Source organism: Nilaparvata lugens, chromosome 1, assembly GCF_014356525.2.
Source record: "Nilaparvata lugens isolate BPH chromosome 1, ASM1435652v1, whole genome shotgun sequence".
In the NCBI taxonomy this organism is placed as follows: domain Eukaryota; kingdom Metazoa; phylum Arthropoda; class Insecta; order Hemiptera; family Delphacidae; genus Nilaparvata; species Nilaparvata lugens.
In genome coordinates this window covers 29,015,563-29,036,730 of record NC_052504.1, presented here as the reverse complement: position 1 = coordinate 29,036,730, position 21,168 = coordinate 29,015,563, and the positions used below count along the sequence as shown (strand labels likewise).

The 21,168-nt window shown below is 34.1% G+C and overlaps 2 protein-coding genes across 6 annotated transcripts in view; one reads left to right on the top strand and one right to left on the bottom strand.

The window, feature by feature from the left end:
* Positions 1–3,354, top strand: part of LOC111050551 (putative odorant receptor 69a) — a 14,995-nt gene extending 11,641 nt beyond the window's left edge. For 2 of the 4 annotated variants that reach the window (XM_022336893.2, XM_039424697.1), the window contains exons 5-7: positions 171–281; positions 2,107–2,262; positions 2,666–3,354. In XM_022336893.2, the coding sequence (XP_022192585.2) occupies positions 171–281; positions 2,107–2,262; positions 2,666–2,722 (324 nt within the window). In that variant the 3' untranslated portion in view covers positions 2,723–3,354. The other 2 variants (XM_039424687.1, XM_039424679.1) reach the window with 2 other exon arrangements.
* On the bottom strand, positions 3,207–21,168 carry LOC111050554 (nucleotide exchange factor SIL1). 2 transcript variants are annotated; one of them, XM_022336896.2, is made up of 5 exons: positions 20,842–21,168; positions 16,425–16,669; positions 15,497–15,744; positions 13,466–13,781; positions 3,207–5,818 (listed from the first exon to the last, which is right to left on the bottom strand). In XM_022336896.2, the coding sequence occupies exons 1-5, from the start codon at positions 20,966–20,968 to the stop codon at positions 5,300–5,302; spliced, it is 1,455 nt and encodes a 484-aa protein (XP_022192588.1). In that variant the 5' UTR covers positions 20,969–21,168; the 3' UTR covers positions 3,207–5,299. The 2 variants fall into 2 exon arrangements, with proteins under 2 accessions (XP_022192588.1, XP_022192587.1); XM_022336895.2 differs by having other exon boundaries at positions 20,827–21,117.

Below are 21,168 nucleotides of genomic sequence, written 5' to 3'. Positions count from 1 at the left end.
GTTATTATAAAGTGTTTCGGTTCGTCATGTAAAAAACATCAACTAATTTTGCCTCATTCATTTGTCGTGTGGGATACAGCAGGAGTGAAAATTAATTATGTTTGTTCATAATCAAGAATATATGCATTATATTATGTATATGCATTTTATTGAGTTTCATACCATTTCAGCAAGCCAATCAAGGTAGAATACTCAATTCCATACAGACCATTTGCACGATTCCTGCACTTCTTATGACGTCATTCATGTACTTCCTTTTAGGAACTAAAATTTCAGAGGCGGTAAGTATAGCTTCTACTACAATTATTATTTTGACTATATCAAATTGACTGTGCTATCCAACAAGACTGTCAAGATAGAAATTATACAGAGCAGTGCAGAGAAACGGGTCATTTTAAAATGAGTTAATGCTATATCTATGAATAAATTATCTATAATAGTAAATTATAACGAAAAGGCATTCATGCATGCCATTTTTCTAAAACAAAAAATCCAAAATGGTATTTCTAGTTTGCAGTAGTACCGTAGGCTAAGTGAGATTGTAAGTGACATTTGAAAGATGTGCTCCCATTCCCCGTTTACATCCTGTTGTAAAAACTCTGTGCCAGTATCAAATCTTGAGAAATAGCAGTGATTTGTTTTTAAATTTTCTCCTTATTTCATGGAATGTTGCAAGACGTTTACTGTGCACCTTGTCAAAGCAACTCTTCCATGACGTACCAAGCTGATAATGATGTCGAACTATTATTATTTGTGCGGCAGTTTTGTCACTAGTTTTGCAACTGCTCCCGTACAAGCTCCATACTATTAGTGAGGTACCGGTACATGTTATAATGACAGTGGAGGAAGATAGCACATTATTATGTTCTATAATTAGATCGCATTTTATGATGTTGCGATAAAAATCGCATAATTAGATAGCACAAATTAGATAAAATAGCATAATTAGATCTATTTAAATAGCAAAAAAAAAAAAAATAGATAGCAGAACAACGTTATTACTGATCCTCAGTCTTATTGTCAATGCCTTCTGTAGACGGTAGCTGATACAGGTTTATTGATGTAATATTAACTGTTCATTCTCGTTTAAAATAATAAATTATATTTCATTAGGCAAGAAATTATATTTTTCAATAATTATTTCAGAATGAATTTTCATAATTATGATGAAATATTGTGTTGATTAATTATTAATTCTACATTGTTAAAAGGCGATCTGGCAACAGAGCAAAGCGAGAAAGAGATAGCGCTATCCGCTTTGTTGAATGATAGCGAGTACCATTCCTAATCAAACACTGCCATTATGAAGTGGACCTCACTATAGTCCAATCATCCATGATCACTAAATGGCATGCGTGCGTTTACATCGAAGAACTGAAGGAATCTAAAGAGCTACCAGCTAAAAATGTCAAATTTCCCGTTTCCCTGCGCCACTTTGTAATGTAGTACCTAGATACTTGAAAAAAAAATCAGTTTAATCGGCGGTAACAAATACAGGTCCTTTTCAATTCCTAATTTATGTAAGTTAGAATAAAGAACAGTTACAATACAAGATTGAAATATTAATTCTGTGATAATGCAAAATATTGTTTTCTCAAGATTTAAATACCTTTATAGGCAAGTTATAACTCACCTTTTTTAGGCAAGTTCCGGTGTGCATTATTTACGTGAAAAATCATAACAGAATATTCCCACCTCGTTACCGATTGTTCATTAATATTATCAATATAGAAGCATAGTCGGTCCTGTCTTGACTAGTTTATGATTTTTTGGTTCAAGCCTCTCAGATCTGAGTTAAACCTCACAGCGTTGTTTGAATGATTAACATTTCATCAATAAATTGAATCTTGAGAACGTTGAATATTTGTTGATCGAACTGATTGAAAAATGAATTGAATAATTACCTATACATAGTTCTACATCCTAGTAGATCAGTCACCTATTGAAAATAAGACTGTTGCGGGTCAAAATAAGAAAAATGAATTGGAATATCATAGATATGGTAGGAATTAAAGTGATTAATATTCATATATAATAATTGCATATTGGTACCGGTATTGTCTATTTTTCATTAAAAAAAATCTTGTTACCGTATAATTATTTCAGAGCGAGGAATTGCGAACTTTGGTATACTTCAGTAACTGGTATGAGCAGCCGCTATGGTTCCAAAAATTCCTTCTGATCATGATGAAACGAATGCAGAAGGTTCTCACTTTCAATGCAGTTTACATTATCCCAGTAACTCTCAACAGTTTTTTGAAGGTAATAATCAACTTATTCTGTGAGAAGACAATAATACTATTGAACAGCTAGCTTCCCGTATAAGCTTATACGGAATCGCTAAAAATTAAAATAATAACCTATTAACTTTGGGCCCACTCATTCTACGAACTCCAATTATTACATCCGCTAAATTTACTTGAACTATATCATAATTGGCCCAGTGATCAGTTGATGTGAAAAGACTGCCGTGAACGTGTGAAAGCAACTGCTGTCATCCGTTAATGCTCTATAATATGTTAAAGGGAGTGGCGCATTTGGGAAATCATTCCCTAAGACAATTGATTCAATCTATGAAATTGTTCTAAACCTCAAATTCATCACATTTGCCTAATTTTTAAAATAACTGGATTATAAGTTGATGCTTTCTTTTGATGTATTTCAGGCACTTCAAGCTGGATTTTCTTACTTCAACTTCTTGAAAGCTATGACAAGTCGTTAGAAATTAATATTTTTTCACAAGTATGAGGCTATCAGGCTATATTGATTCTATGACAAAATTTAGTTTGTAGATAGAATAAAGATCATATTGTAGATTATAGTAAATAGAAAATAAACGAAGTATATAAAATATTTTTTGAGCGTATTTTTTTGTATTCACTTCTCATTTCATTTTTTTCCAACCTTTCCATGTATGTTTCTATGCTTTATGTGTGTTGAGTGTGCTGTGTTTAGACAGCGAATACAGTTCACCAGTATAATATAAAGCGAGGATTAATAGTAAATTGAAATACAGAGTAGGAGAGTCAAGGTAGAGGGGTAACAGGATTGTCAGCCTCATAATTTGGTGAATATATCAAGTTTTTTAATGGAATTAATGATTTATGAAGCTCACTTTCATACTGCTTACTGCCCACTGTTTACGCAATGCATGATCATGTATGATTATAATGGTAATAATTGTAGCATCAATCATGAACACTGTATGACTTGATAGAAAAACAGTCTTTATTTCCTATTCTATAACGACCACAACAAGCACTAAACAAAAGTCAACATTCTAATTCAAGATAATGTTTCAAATGCATGAGATGATAATGATATTCCAGAGTAAAAGTATCATGAGATATTGTATTCACAAATGAGATATTGTAAAAAACAGAATTGATTACATTTTTATCTCAAATATTATATACTTTTTCCAAACACATCACAAGAACTGAATAAGTCATTTTGGATATTTTGAAGAAATTCATATAATACAGGTACTCACAGACATAATATAGGCTGAATGATTATGATTGATTTGAATAAATTTGATAGGTGAGGTTATCCTTGATCCAGTTTCTTGGAAATAATAAAAGAATTTGGAATAGTTTGAATTTGAGATTTAATGTGAATCCTACTAAAGTGAGGAAAAACGTTTGATGAACCCAGGGAAATTGGAAAACTAAAAACAAAAACAGTTTATTGAGCTAATTTTATACAGATATATAAAAAGTAGAATAAATAATAAGAAATATATACATTTTATAAAAACTACTACCTTATTATAGCTGCAAAAACTGTATTTCATCAGTTTGTTAGCCTAGTGACTAGCTTGTGGAGTTGACAAAATATAACGGGATACTATTTCTCAACGCGAATCAAAATAATAGATTCATTTACAGCATGAGGTTGGGCAATTTTGTTTGTGTTAGTAAAGCCTCGTTTCCATATACTAAATGTTGCAATGTCGTGATACGCGACGTGCTGCGCCAGCACCTTGTAGGATTTATACTAGGTTCCGCCTATTGTTCCCATTTCGGGACTGGTGCATAGCGAGTTTAGGCTGCTGAATCAAAATATAGTCAGAAATCTCTTATTTTTATTTTTAAGGAAGTTTGGCTTTGAGAAAAAGAGATGAGTCATGGTTCGCGCGTTCGACACTGGAATATGAAAGCACTGCTCAACTTTCCATGCAGCATATTGGTCTAACTCATGTCGTGCCGAGTCACATAATTTTGTAGAACATTGTTCCATTATACTATAGTGAGGTCCACGTTATAATGACAGTATTTGATCTACTTTGGTTTTGCTATCATTGTCTATCATTCGACAAAGCCGGTGGTACTATTCTTTTCTAGGTCCACAACGATGCCAATTATGTTTTTGACAGTGTAGAAATATAATTAATTAATGCAGAGAATCGGCATCGCTATTCTTCTATCTTTAACCACTGCCATTATAACGTGGACCTCACTATACACAAGTTTCCGGTATTCGACCTCCATTAATGTTGCTGCGTCCAATTTGTGGTTATAATAATAATATAGAGTGACCTGGCTGGCTCAGGTCTGGTGTCAGAATTTTCAGGTCATACCTGATTAATTTCAGGGCCTCTGACATGACCTAACGACTGTTTTTAGGCAGTGGGACCGACGGTTTAACGTGTCCATCCGCAACGTGTGGTAATGAAAACTAGGCTTGAATGGAATGGAAGCATTTAAGTTTCTCGATAGTATAGTTTGAATTATTCGTTCGATGGGATTTTGAATCCACATATTTATGAATTATAATGAAATACTGGAATGTTGTCTTGAAGTATTACTATTGAAAAATTACATAGTATGTTTGAATTACATTTATTACGTGTTTCAACACCTGTGGTGTCATCTTCAGTGTCACCACAGATGTTGAGACATGTATGTAATTTTCAATAAATTAGTTTATTATAAGTATAAAAGTTTTATACTCCTAGAAAACATTCCAGTGTTTTATTATAGATAAATATCACTACATCTCACCAAAAACAGTATTTATGCATTTTTTTCTGTCAAGGAAAAGAAGATTTTCATGAAGGTCTGTCACGCCATAAAGGTTGCTAAAACTAATTCACTTCGTATTCACGTCTACGTGCAATTGGTAATCAAATGTGAGACTTTGGGAAATAAATTGCTTGGTGCTAGCTGTTTTCAGGACTGAGCAGAAGCCGTGACATGGAATTTTCCTTGAAAGTGAAATGAAGGTGTGCTAAATTGTTAGAGCTTGATGAAACATGTTTGGAATTTTCATGTGAAAATGCATTGAACATCTTATACTAGAGTTCATCATGCTCATGTATCTTCATGTTAAGATTATTTGACACATCTTCTATGAGCGGTACAATTACAGTCGCAAAGTAGTCATCATCACCGGGATCTGTCCTAGCAAGCTCGGTGTAGTAGTTGTAGAGAATTTGTAACACTGTCCTCAGCTCGGTATCGTTTCCGAGATCGTTCAAGCACAGACTTGAGGAAGCAATAAGAGCACTCAAAACCTTTTCGACAACATCATGGTCGACTTGGCCGACTTCTGATAGCACTTGGTGAGTTTTGATGGTGGCTAGTATTTTGTCGAGATGCTGCGAGACTTGCTGCACGAGGAGGGTGGACAGCTGGTGACACCAGTGTTGCTCCTGTAGCTTGACTTGGAGGCCAAGCAGGTTGTATTGGCGCAGGCGCTCCTTCGCCTCGTCCACGATCGCGGTGCTTGTGTTGCCGCTGCTCACTGACACCAGTGTCTTCTCCGCATCTTGCTTCTCCACTATCAGGTCCTGAATGAATGTTATGATTTTAACCTGCAAACAACCAACACAGTAGTTTTACACAAAACAAATCCACACACTGAATTGGGATCTTATCAGTTTTTTACAAAGAAACCCTGAATAAAAGTTATGATTATAACCTGCAACCAACAAAACAATTTGGTAGTTTTACTCTTACACAACACTATTCCACATAGTGAATTGAGATATTATCTGTTTTTTACATATAAATCTTACTACAATATTTTATTTTATAATATTTACATTATATATTAAGAGTAAATTATTTAATCAGCTGCATTTGATACAAAGTTTTCAATGTTTAGTAGTGTTTAGAAATAAATTTCATATATGAGTCAATAAATATCAATTAGCAAATAAGTGAATTAAATAATAATTAATGCAAAATAGTAAATTATCATATTATTCGAATCATTCAGTTATTGATAATTCGTTGAATACATATCATAATGGAACTTTCCGTAATTGCGAACATTTTATTATCAATTCCACTCTATTCAGTAAATTACTTCCAGGAATCCTATTATATTAAGCGAACAATTTCTTTATTATATATAATTATATATATGTGTGTATGGTTATTTATATGGTTGGTTATATATTTATGTCCAACGGATCACGAAAACGGCTTGTACGATTTTTACGAAATTTGGAACATAGTAGGTTTATGATATAAAAACTCGATTGCACTAGGTCTCATCCCTGGGAAAACTCGCTGAAGGACATGAAAAGGATAATAATTATTTATCCTTGGAAAAACAGATGATAATTTCGTCGTCTGTCAATAACAGAAGATGCGTGAGCCTGTCTGGGAGAGAGACAGAATTATGTTCAGCTGTGTAATCACAGAAATTTTTATCGACTTGATCAAAATGATCTGATTTGTTGACATGACATGGTATATCATTCTAAATTGGAGTATATCATAATTTTCAAAGTTAATCATTATTTTATAGTTTTAAGTGATTAGAGAGTTTATTGTGTTATTTAATTTGGTTTATAAATAATCTATATTACAACTTTTCTGTTTTCGAATGTTTGGACTGAAAATTGGATCTGAATTCAAGTGTATAGAACATAACCTACTTTTTGGACTATTTATAGTGTATAAAACAAAATTCGGGGAAGAAACAGTTTTGGGCTGTGCCTGTTAGTCCTTCCCCAATCATTTTGAAGAATCGTGTTCTGTTTATGAATAAATAAATAAATAACGTGCGGCGACAGCGGCAGCGACAGGCCCCTCGGTTGGCTGGTGTGGTGTAGTAGGTCACTGATGGTCCATCAAAGAATGTACTTCTCCTTAGTGGCAGTAGTCTTCTTTGGTTTAAGTTCTGTTATTTTGACCTTACTTTTTCACGAACTTTATCATCGACTTTTTCGACAAGTTCGGCAGTCACTATGCTGGGTCTCCCACTTCCATCTTCGTCGTGAACATTGGTTCAATTTCGTGAACATCAATTCCTACTAGTAGTTCTGTGAACAGTGGACCTCGCGCAGTTAAAAACCACAGCCTCCTCTACTATTGTTGATGAGAGTGAATTATCTGATGTACACATAACTTTACAATTAAAAAGGAAAACAAAAGAAAATAACATCGCACTTCATTAAATATTCACAACGATTCAGTATAACTGATAGGATTAGAAGAGAACGATATTTGAGTTAGATTCAGGAAAGTTACTGAAGGGGTATGAAAAATATGTATATTGTAAGAATATAATTTTGAATAGTTCTCAAAATCATGGAATGAAAGGAATTGATAGGTCTCGAGCAAGCAGCTGTATAGTTATCACTAGATACGATGTCAACAAACACTAGATAAGATAATAACTGCTCTCCAGGCTATGGTTTTGAACAGCCAAATGAAAATGAAAGTATTATTGCTATTTATTTAATAATGTAAAATATATAATATTTTGAGGTTAGGTTCTTTGGTACTTACTAGTCGGCGACCTAAGTAATCGGTCGAGCCATATAATTTGAGAATTAGCCAGACACCTTGTGGCAAATTTAGTTGCGTATAAATAGCATTCGCTTAAACTATGATCAGAGGGTTAGTAATCAAGCATGGCATGTCAATGAAAAAGAAAAAGTGTTTTAGAAAATACAAAAATATTTATTATATCATACGAGCATGAACAAAATGTATAAAATAAATAAGAAGATTAAGGAAATGGGATGTAACTTTATTCAGCGCATGAATACATTTTTTGTAGTTTTAGGATACGCCAATCATAGTGCAGTATTTGACTGGCGGCAAAAGCGAATTAATTCAAAAAATACTTGTATTTATTATATAAACAGTAAGAAATTGTAAACTATGCAGTACCCAGATTTATGTAACAAATATAAAATAAATATTTAAGACAAAAATATTTGCTCTTTAGGTTGTAACATAGCAGTTTAGTATGGACTATTTTTAACAACTTTGAATTACATCATTGCGTAGTAGTAAGGCTAGTGAGGCCACCAATGAGAGTGGATATTTAAATTTTATGCAAATTAAAAATACAGAAGTGTGGTTGTGAAAAAGAATAAGGGTAGGTCCAAGCACTTGCTTGCTAGAGGTCACCGGGGACAGCCACCAATTTAGAGAGCACAAGATTAGATCCCTTCTTAAATAATTGAATGTTTTAGAAATCCAAGTTATTAATTAGAAATTAATTTCATAAGACTCAGTGAAGTTGTATTATAACAGGAGTCATTGAATTTAAATAATCCCCTTGGAAAAACCGACAGCAGCCCACCAGGAAGGCCGAGGACATCAAAACGAATCTGGACAGCCATCAAAATTGTGAATTTCGACATGTGAGTTTAATTGAAAAATTATTTAGGAGGGCCCTCAGTGCTTCGAAATTATCATGATTAAATAAAGCTAGCTCGTCGAAAGGTTATTTATATATTTAAATATAATATAAAAACTTGTGCAAGTATTAAATGTAAAGGGAATATTTTTTAAGAAACGTTTATGAGATTAACTGTTACATATGCACAGAGGGAATAATTATAAATATTTGATTTATTGTAATTATATGCTCACTCATATATCTTTATCAATAATTTATTAGATGTTTGAAAAGCTCATGTTCATAGGATAAACTGATTTATCTAATTTCCACTAGAGGCCGAACCCAAGCCCTGTGAGATATATATATTCTGAGATTTATATTTTTCATATTAATTTGGAAATAAGATTTATAAATTTTTATTCAAAAAGCAACAGCAAGTCGACAATTGAGCTGTACAATTTGAAAGAATATATGCTGATTAAAGAAGCACATGGTAATAATTCGTGCTAAGAACCAAAGTCGTGAGCTATCTGTGATATTTTTTGATATATATTTATTCTCATATTTATTCTCATATTATTTTTATATTTGGTGCTCTATATTTTTTATTTATGGCTCATTGATTTTCCATGTAATTATATTATTTTTGTGTTTATTGAATCGTGTACTCTTAATTTATTATCCTATCTCCATGTAAGACCAATCTTGTTATATTCTATTTTATTATTATTATTGAAATATTATTAAAATTATCAACCAACTGTATTCTTCACCGAATAAGTTGGATCAATCAGAGATATACAGCAGTGATTGTTAAATCTTTGGAAATAATACATTCCCGAGATTTATTTAAATTATCCAGGACCAGCACATCTGATTTGAAAAAATTCAAAGGTCATAGTATTAAGTTGCAGCAGCAATATAAATTAATAGAATTTATAAGGTATTCTGATAGAGTGTCGCCTTTGATTCCGCTTGGTATCATTTTTCATTGCTGACCACTTTGTTGAATGGTGGCGGGTGGCATTGGTGGCGATACTGCATTGTCTAGTACGATAATCAGAGTCCTTATATCTATCTACCTCTACTGCATCTATATCTGTGGAGTCTACCAAATCAGTTACAAAAACTGTGAACTGTTAAAGCGGCCGACGTTTGCAGCCAGCGAAAGCAGAGAATTGTTTGAGCTCCTAGAAGAGCTGGTAAGAGACTGGTGCTATTGTTCTTTCAGGAGTCACGAAAAATATTATATATATTCAAAAATCTTTGCTCTACCGACTGCGGCCAAGCAGGGCACAATGCTACGGAAAAATAACATTACAATATACAAAGAAAGAAGAAACAATTGGAAAAATAAAGAATCAGTAGAGCTCAAAAATGAAAATTTAATCATCAATTGAGCAGCATAATTTTTCACAAGATTTTTTGAATGTATTGTAGCCTAGTGGTCATAGAATAGGGGGGTCAAGGAATGGGTTTAGTCTATTGCTCTATTTAGGTAGGAATTGAAATGGAGAGCGGATCTGACAAACGGTATTTGAAATAGCACATTAAGTCTTGGTCTATTGCATGGAACATGGCAATTTTACAAATTGATGAAATCTGGCATGAATATATTATTATTTAGAATTTCATATAATAACATTAATGCTTTAATGGATATTCTGGTTATCAATGTTTGGACTTTTAATGTTGACCTCGAAGTTTCAGAGGAAAAAGCTATTGGAAAAAATCTGCTGTGGTACACTCACACAACTTTCCTTGCTCATTGATCTATAAGCCTCATTAACGAGGATAATTTAGGGGAATAACAATATGCCGATTGGCGGCTAAATAATTAAAACTACGACTATACTATTGTTATTGTGTTCAGAGTGCATTTTCCTTTGTTTGAATTATGAAATTTGAGGATTTTTTAAAAGTTGTCAAAACAGCTGTTCTACAAATAAAATATCGACATGTGTTCTTTTGAATACACTGCTCTACCTACCTACCTCATGCACGAGAAGGAGGTTACAAAGTAAATTTCTCAAGGATGGGGTGGACCCCCTGTTAATTTCTCAGGGAGGAGACTCATGCCAGTTAATAGAGCTGATATATAACTTTACAGGGTATTAATTTGAAAAAAATTGGTCAAGTCGTTTTTGAGAAAATCGTGATAGAAATTTAACAAAATTAATTCTTCTCAGGAATATTACGGAGCTCCTGCAATTTTCCCAGAAATAAGACTTATGTCAGTTGATAGAGCTTATAAATAGCTATCTAGGGTATAAATTTGAAGAAAATCGTTAAAGCCATTTTCGAGAAAACTGTGAAAAACATGGTTTTTTAGACATTATCCGTCTTTTTTCCGCCATTTTGAATTGAATTTTATTGAATTTCTTATTGTCGGATCCTCACGGACCTTAAGTCTAGAATTGTAAGTCAATCGGTTAATTAGGAATGGAGTTATCGTGTTCACAGACACACACACACCCACACACACGGACCAACACCAAAAATCATGTTTTTGGACTCAGGGGACCTTGAAACGTATAGAAAACATGAAATTAGGGTACCTTAAATTTTTTTGGAAAGCAATACTTTCCTTACCTATGGTAATAGCCCTATTACCATAGGTAAGGAAAGTAAAAAATGTAGTACACTTTTTGAAATAAAGATACCTCAATAGGCCTAACTTATTTTGAATAATCTACAAATCATTAACAGCAGTGCTTGATGGCATATCGATGTGTAAACGACAAATGGCTGTTTAGGTTGTTGAATCGACAATGCTAATAATTTGATGTAAACAGCTATGCTACTATCATCAAAAGCTTACCGAGCTGAAAGCAGAGAAAAGTCGGGAGAAAATAATATGCTTTATCAATTGCATGCCTTATCGCTTGCAATAATTGATAGTCGACAGCTGATTTTTTACCAAGTTACATTAAGATATTAATTGCATGCAATTTATAATCCACTCGACAGCTGATTTATGATGAATAATTCTAGTCTAATTTTTACGGTAATATTGGCGTTCGAAGGAGACGCCTTTTCCCTTTTGTAGTATCCTTAAAATGCAAAATTTCAAAAAACCTTATGTATATGTCGACGCGAAATTCAAAAAGGAACATACCTGTCAAATTTCATGAAAATCTATTGCTGCGTTTCGCTGTAAATGTGGAACATAAATATAAACTTAAAAACATAAAGAGAAATGCAAAACCGTCTACTTGAATCTTAGACCTCACTTCGCTCGGTCAATTAATTATTATCTCAAGAACGAAATGTTGTACTGATCTGAAGTTTGGCATGAATATTTATGCTATAAAGACTCAAATTTAAAAAATAAAAGTAAAAGATTTCGATGTAAATTATCAAAATGGCGGCCATTTTAAATTATTGATGGGAAATTCCACGGAAACCGTCCATTTTACAGAAAATTTACAAGAGACAAAAAAGTTAACAAACTTAACAGAGAAATTCATTATTTTTGTACTGCATGCATGACCACTTTTCAACATTTAGACATCAACATTAAATTTTTAATTCCAATTGTATTTAAGATAAAGGTTTGAAACTCTGTATGGCTTCATATGGACATACAACATATTTTACAATGTTTTTCATATGATCTTGTTTGTCTTGTAAAAGTATGATTGTACGAAAAGAATTAGGCCAGTTACAGAGCTCGACCGACCGTCAGTGCGTATGCACCATCCTGACCATACGCATCCATACATCAGTTTTTCTGACTCACAAAATGGACGCCTTTACAGATTGTTTAATTGCAGCTTATTATCTTCGTAAACGAAAGATTAAAAGACGAAGAAATCAAGTTCACCCGATGGTCGCCCAAAGAGCATTTCAAATGGAATTTAGTTCCATTATATACATCATTGCTTGGGGATGAAGATACATTTTTCAACTACCTCAGAATGTCCATAAGGAATTTTGATGAAATATTTCGAGCTTGTATCACCATTGGGAATACTTGCAGTCACTTTAAGCTAAGGATCAAATAAATGTAGATAATAAAAATATATTATTTTTCCAATAAAAGATTTAGAAATTTAAAGAAAAACTCTGAATTCAAATATGACACTATCAATTGAATTAACTCATTATGCTATTCAATTCAATATCAGCTGATTGTCGGGCAGAAGTGTCAGCACATTGGTCTTCCAATGACCGATGGTCTTCGTACGCAGTGTAAAATGCATGTTCCTGACCGTGCGCATGCGTGCCGTCAGTCCTACTCTGTACGGATACATGGTATCTCTATGGAAAAGACAAGCGTGACTGACGTACGCACTGACGGTCGGTCGAGCTCTGCAACCGGCCTTAATTTCTCTGTTATTGTTTGACCTTAATGAATAAGGTATCCTTGAAATCTTGACAAAATTATCCAACTTTTTTGTCTCTTGTAAATTTTCTGTGAAGTGAACGGTTTTCGTGAAATTTGCCATCAAAAATTTAAAATAGCCGCCATTTTGAAAATTTACAAACTTAGATCATTTTTCTAATTTATTTTTTAAAGCTGGGTCTTTATAGCATAAATATTCATGCCAAATTTCAGATCAATACAACATTTCGTTCTTGAGATAAAAATTCCTAAGTGAAAAAAACAAAATGGCAGCTATAAGGATAACCGCTGAGTTTTGGACACTCCAAATACGACATTTGTAGTCTCCTATCATCTAGGAACAATACCCTGAAATATTCGACACTACTTCTGAAACATCCTGTATAGTCTGTCAGTACCAATGTTAATCAGGTACTGACTTTATAATATGAATCTCTTTCTATATGCTATAGGCCTATAACTATAGCAATCTTCTATCTTCTTCTTAAATATGAAACAGTTGACCAGGTTTCGAGTACTGACCCTTATGTTGAGTTTGTCGACGGCTTCGCTATTGTAGAAGTTTGCGAGAACGGTGAGCCCACCCTCGTCGACGAGCTTCTTCTGCGCCAGAGGGAACCGTCGCACGAGGCAGGAGAGCGCAAAGAGGCAGGAGGTGCGCACAGAGAGGTCGGCGTCGAGAGCTATGAGCCGCAGCAGCGCCCCGACGGCGCCCGCCTCCAGTGCGGCGATCTGTGCGCCGATGTTGCTCTGCGTTGCCGACCCCAGCACGCGCGCCACTGTCGAACGCACCCGCGGCTCGCTCGAATTCAGCGAAGGCAGCACCACCGTTTTCAATCTACAAAACACACATTACATTTATTCAAATCAAATCATCTCTATTCACTTCAGTTTACAATCTTATAAAACATAAACATAAATAAAAATATCTAAGTGCACTCCTCATTAAGCTAGGCCTTAATTGAGGAATGTTCGTCTTGAGCTTTTTAACAAAAACAAAAAAAAACATCACCTTTTTAAAAAATACAATTCAGCTGCTTCCAGATAGTATATTTATACTATGATTATTATTGTTGTTTCACAACTCAATATTTCACACTCAACACTGAAGCTCAAACACAGGGAGAGAGAAATGTATAAGATAGTAATCTTCTTTTTTCCAGGATTAGCCGTACTATAGTGAGGTCCATGTTATAATGGCAGTGAAGAAAGATAGGAAAAAAACGTTGCCAAGTCTCCCCATTTTGCCACTGAGTGTACACAGCTGTTACTCAATTCATCCCATTAAATTTGATCGAATAATAATTATCATTAACTTGGTAAAATAATCAATTTAATGTCAAATTAATCAAGAAAATATATTTTTCATAATTTGATTCAAAAATTTGCTTCCATAACTGAGATCAGACTTTTATTTCTGTACAAACCTGAAATGGCGGCTAATTTAAAAAGCTTTGAATTTCAAATCAACAGAAACAGCGAAGGGGGTTCGCCGAATTAATTTTTAGTAAAAAATTGGATTTCTGTTTTTTTTTACATTTTTGAATTCTCCCGGTCTTTCTGATAACAATAATAATTATACAGGGTGTTTACGAACTGCCTACCATTTTGTTTCATGAATTTGAAAAATTATCATAATTTTTTGTAGCTTTGTCTAGTTATTTTAAAGGATTGTGCAAATTTTCAATTTCGTATGTCTAACCATTATTTAGAAAAAAATAATAAGTGAAAAAAGCAAAATGGCTGCTGTGTGAGTAACTGAAAACTTCCGGACAATTTAAATATGATATTTAGATATGTTTTTCACCCAGGAACAATGGGTGAAATGGCCCATGGCATTGAAATGAACAATGGCCCTAGAGTATTGGTAGGCAGTTCGTAAACACCCTGTATAATATGCAGTTGTTTGAGCTTTGTTTTGACGAATAAAAATTAATTTTTGAGACCTCCGCACTGAAAAATTATTTCGATCAAAAATTATTTAAAATGTTGGATGTTTTGAAAAAAATATATTAAAAAAAATATTTTATGTGATACTGGAAAATGCCTGTGTCTTAGAATAGGGAAATAAAAGGGGAATAAAACAAAACAATTCATAGCTATAACTGAACTGGTTGTTGAGAAAAATGTACCTGAATATTGGAAATTTTAACATTGCTGGTATAGGAATTTGCGAACCCCAAGTTATTTGGTAGGTATTCTATTCCAATTTCTTTTAAGAACAATAGAAAAATAGAAATTCTATTCAAAATAAGTAACTTCAATGGAAATAATTCTGAAATAACATTTCAATATTATTCATACCGGTACGAGTAGATCTAACCTATACGTGTAGGCTAAATGAAGCATGGATGAAGTCTAGGATGATTAGTTGTCAACTTTTAAAATGTCATTTCAGGTATTCCAATTTGTGTTTCTCATAGGGTAATGTCTAAAAATTACCGAGAAGATTAGTCAACAAATTCACTAATAAACATGATTCGTGAATCATAAACAAGTCAACACATTCACTATAAACATAACACTATACACCTGTTCAGGATTTCAACTCACCCATCATTCTTGACGAACTCATAGGCGTTGTCAATTTGATGAACAAGGTATTCCAGGCTTTTCAACATCACAACCTGTTGCTCTTCATCTTCTTCACTTAGAGGAGATTTAGTTTTTGTCAGCTCCAAATACTTCTCAATAATTCTGTTCATAACCTCTATATCCGTACGTACGGCCATTTGCAATTCTTCAAAGTCCTTTTTTATTTCATCGTACGATTTGAATTTGTCTTTGATTTTTTCTGTTTCCTGAAATATTGAAAAATATTATCTGAATGAATTTAATTGAAAGCTATATGCGAAACCTAGAGTTTGCGAATCCCAAAGTAGGATTCATTTTCAAATACTTTTTAAATTTCAAGTAATATTTTTCTCTTGAAAAGGTGAATAGGCATTATCTACATTAATGAAGTTTTTCACTGCATACCGGTACAACACAGAAATAAACATAATCTATATTAGGGAGAGAAATTATAAGGGTGTGTTCGACAATTCGCGAGAATTTGACAAACACACTCCTATAATTTCTCTCTCTAAATAATATATGATTTGAACACCAAATTTCATAAAAATATTGAAACAATGCACATCCGAAATTCATATTTCCCACATTTTCTGTATTCAAATTACTCAGTATTTTATCTTTTCGACATTTGTGTTTATTAACGAAAATTATCAAGACATTTCGAATAATATCAAAAAATTCTCATTTAAAAGAAAAACCTAAGTTTCTTAATTTCAAAACACCCTCTCAATTTATAGAGAGAGAAAAGATTAGGTTATATTCATCTGATATTGAAATGGAAGAGAAATTGAGTACTATCAATTACCTACTTTTAAAATTAGTATGTTGAATTTACTGTAAACTATTTTAGCGCGGAAAAATTATAGGATTAATTGGAATTTTCAATTTAATTTTTTATTCTTACAGAATTTGCTGATTTCGTATCATCACCATGAATTTCTTTTAGCCTGCGTCGTATATCATCGAGCCCTTCACTTTTCACTTCATTTTTTGAATCAGAACCGCTTCCTTCATCAGTTGGCTCATTATCTGTTTCCACTGGCATAAGAGAAGTTTTAAATTTGAGATTTTTTTTGCTGGCAACATTTATAGCTCGATGACCAGTAGTTAAATCTATTCGGACATGGGATCCGACTGGAACACTTTCATCTGCAACATAATTGGATTAGAATAAAAAACCTGAGTTTTTATTTCTTCTCATACAGAATGTGCTGTACAAATTAATTATTTTCAATGAGTCCAGCACTTTGCCAATCCAAAATTTATTTTATTGCTCTAATTATAAAATTAATGTTTAATGTTGAATCAACTAAAACCATCCCTACACCCTCCCCCCCAAATCATCACACACACACACACACCCACACTCTCGCCCCCCCCCCCCCCCCCAATCATCTCACACACACACACACCCACACTCTCGCCCCCCCCCCCCCCAATCATCTCACACACACCCACACGTCAGCTGTGGAGAATCAACAAGCAGCGCACAGAGAGTAAATTGAGAAACGAAATAATTGTAGCTAGAGATTCCATAATAGATCCATGAATAATTTTAGATAGAGAAAAAATATATTAAAAATATTTTGCTGATAATAACTATATAATATATAAAAATTTCAGAAAAGGAGAACAAAATAGTTATTTGTGCAACTAGTGCGCAAAGTGACAGTTTGCTGCACCGAAAGAAACGTTTATGCACGAGCCGTAAGCGAGGGCGGAATGGTTTCTTGAGTGCAGCAGAGGAACTTTGCGCACGTACTTCACATTAAATTTTTCCTACAGTTACCATTGAATATGAAAAGTGGGTAATTATGGGTAAAATTCCCTGAAATCAATCAAATGTTTGTGTGTGTGATGCTGTTATTAATAAAAACCTTTTAATTATTTAAAATTGAATAATGTAGTAGTAAATGAATGAAGGTGGCTGTCACTCATGTGGTGACTGACGCTGTCATCCACTGTTGTCCACTGCCTTAATATTATTATAACGTGCACCACAACACTATACCACAGTTACCAACTTAATTTTGATTTTCCTGCACTGGTGCTCCATATAACCTACTAACTATTTTGTGTTGCCATGATGCAAATCTGGAGTGCAGAAAAATTTTTCCCGCACTAGAGCGGAAAAGTGAATCTTTGGGTATTGTAATCAGTACAGGAACAGCATCTTTCCGAGGTAGCTGTAGGAATAAAAATAGAATAAATAAAATTCAATTGAAACTCCAGTTGGTAAATGGATTTCAGAACACGTTCACACTGATCCTCATCCAAAGTCGTCAACTAGTTTGATATTATTCTTTTATATTTGGATATAATGCAGGCCCCAAGCTGACTTATTGGGAGTGGAACATTTGACATGATAACGTGACATAGGTAGGCTTTGAAATGCTCTTTAGGCGACCATCGGGTGAACTTGATATCTACGTCTTTTAATCTTTCGTTTACGAAGATAATAAGTTGCAATTAAACAATCTGTAAAGGCGTCCATTTTGTGAGTCAGAAAAACTGATGTATGGATGCGTATGGTCAGGATGGTGCATACGCACTGACGGTCGGTCGAGCTCTGAATGTGTAAAACTGATTTATGAATGAGTATGGCCAGGATGTTGCATACGCACTGACGGTCGGTCGAGCTCTGTAACTGGCCTAATTCTTTTCGTACAATCATACTTTTACAAGACAAACAAGATCATATGAAAAACATTGTAAAATATGTTGTATGTCCATATGAAACCATACCGAGTTTCAAATCTTTATCTTAAATACAATTGGAATTAAAAATTTAATATTGATGTCTAAATGGTGAAAAGTGGTCATGCATGCAGTACGAAAATAATGAATTTCTCTGTTAAATTTGCCAACTTTTTTGTCTCTTGTAAACTTTCTGTAAAGTGGACGGTTTCCGTGAAATTTCCCATCAATAATTTAAAATGGCCGCCATTTTGATAATTTACATCGAAATCTTTTACTTTTATTTTTTAAATTTGAGTCTTTATAGCATAAATATTCATGCCAAACTTCAGATCAGTACAACATTTCGTTCTTGAGATAAAAATTAATTGACCGAGCGAAGTGAGGTCTAAGATTCAAGTAGACGGTTTTGCATTTCTCTTTATGTTTATATGTTTTTATGTTTATATTTATGTTCCACATTTACAGCGAAACGCAGTAATAGATTTTCATGAAATTTGACAGGTATGTTCCTTTTTGAATTTTGCGTCGACGTATAAGGTTTTTTGAAATTTTTCATTTTAAGGATACTACAAAAAAAAGGAGTCTCCTTCAAACGCCAATATTACCGTAAAAATTAGACTAGAATTATTCATCATAAATCAGCTGTTGAGTGGATTATAAATTGCATGCAATTAATATCTCAATGTAACTTGGTAAAAAATCAGCTGTCGTGTGGACTATCAATTGCAAGCGATAAGGCATGCAATTGATAAAGCATATTATTTTCTCCCGACTTTTCTCTGCTTTCAACTCGGTAAGCTTTTGATGAGAGTAGCATAGCTGTTTACATCAAATTATTAGCATTGTCGATTCAACAACCCAAACAGCCATTAGTCGTTTACACACCGATATGCCATCAAGCACTGCCGTTAATGATTTGGAGATTATTAAAAATAAGTTATTTAGGTATATTTATTTCAAAAAGTGTACTACATTTTTTACTTTCCTTGCCCTATCACCATAGGTAAGGAAAGTATTGCTTTCAAAAAAAATTTAAGGTACCCTAATTTCATGTTTTCTATAAGTTTCAAGGTCCCCTGAGTCCAAAAACATGATTTTTGGGTGTTGGTCCGTGTGTGTCAGTATGTGTGTGTCTGTGAACACGATAACTCCATTCCTAATTAACCGAATGACTTGAAATTTTAGACTTAAGGTCAGGATGGTACATACGCACTGACGGTCGGTCGAGCTCTGTAACCGGCCTTAGCAATTGCAGATTCTCAGCCATTCAGTGGACAATTCTGTTCAATTGGTAATGTGGAAACCGTTGAATAGTTGCCAAAAAATACATTCATTCAGTCTCACCATTAATGCCTTCCGCTTCATCCATTACCCACAATTGTGGGATCGATGGCATCAAAAAATCTTAACACATTCTGTACAAATGTCAAATCTCAACAAAAACTGTAACAGTTCAGATGGCAGTGATCCAGTGCTCGCGCTCTCATTAAAAATTCAAATCATCTTACATAAATTCATTTACACTGTAATATGCCTTGTCACACATTAGCTCCCGGACGGTTCTCCTGAAGGCGGCCTCATCCAATTGTTTCACACTACTAAGCAGCTTGTTGTAGAATTTCAGGGCAGAGGCGAGCAAAGATTAGCTTACAGTGGGCAAGATGGTCGCTGCCTGCTATAATTCTTAAAGCCCTCTTTTGCAGCCTCAGGACATTATCAGCCCCTGCCGAATGAACCTACAGGAGCAATCCATAATTAATGTGGCAATGGAAGATAGCGTGATACATCATTAACAGATTCCTCTCCGTCACAAGGTCCCTCATCCTGAGCAGCAGGAAGCAAATGCGGGAGAGTCGACTGGTTACCTGCTGTAAATGACTGTAGCAGCTTTACTGGATTTAGAGGATCACGCAGTTCGTGACAAGCTGCAGATGATCCTTTGGGTCTTTTCCTCATTTAGCTGGAATCGAGTAGCCAGGAACCATGAAATGGCAGATTAAAGATGCTCCGCAGACGCCTCCAAAATCCGCTCAAGCTCAGCACCCGATGACAGCAGAGATGCATCATCCGCAAACATCAGAGAAGAACCATGGTCGTCGAGGTCATTTATCATGACAAGGAACAGTCTAGGCCCCATGACTGATCCCTGAGGAACACCAAAAGCCAACGGAAGGTTCTGGGAGTTTGCACTACTAAGGGAGACAAGCTGAGTCCTTCCAGAAAGGCTATGAGCCTAAGATTGAATGGGCCGAGTCCATTAGACCGTAGAAACTTAGTTTTCTGAGTAGAATGCGATGATCCACACAGTTGAAAGCTCGGCTCAGATCACAAAGAGCCAGAGCAAGAGACTCACCATCCTCACAATATACAAGCCAAAAAGAATTTTTTTATAAAACTAACAGTGGTTTTCAATTATATAATCCAACAACAAACCATTTCTAATACACAAATGAAAAGAAAGCTCTGTTAAAAGATAAACTATAAATTAGTTAATATTGAGAAATAAGTTAATATTTCACGAAAAGTTGTAAAAATTCACAGAGGTTAGGTTGAGCTCAAAAAATTTTAAGACCTTAATGATACAGCATGGTTGCATTTTTGTTTACCTATATTTACTATACCTTTCTTAAGAGTTCTCCATTCCTCATGATCATTTTCTTTTGTTTTTCCATCTCCACTAGTTACAGTTCTTACAAATACCTGCATGAATAACACTGTTGAGAGTAGCAAGAATTGTGCCTTTATCATTATTAGTTTTTTACTTTACACTTTTCAATATTGAAATTGTAGGCTATAACACAACAAATCTTACGCAGAGTTGAGAAAAATTGCTAACACTTGTGTTTCCAAACGAGTTACAATAAAATCAACCAGAGATTAAAAAGATAATAATGACGAAAAAGCTAAGGAACACGTCAGTGTTGCTAGGTTACCAAAAGTAGACGACA

Bases quoted from the DNA above. Each gene is read 5' to 3' on its own strand.
- LOC111050554 (XM_022336895.2), bottom strand. From the start codon at position 20,968: ATGATAAAGGCACAATTCTTGCTACTCTCAACAGTGTTATTCATGCAG. The intron at 16,670-20,826 runs GTAAACAAAAAT...ATTATGTTGCAG, and splicing joins GAAAGGTATAGTAAATATAG to ATGAAAGTGTTCCAGTCGGA. The intron at 5,819-13,465 runs GTCAGTACTCGA...GGTTGTTTGCAG, and splicing joins TCGACAAACTCAACATAAGG to GTTAAAATCATAACATTCAT.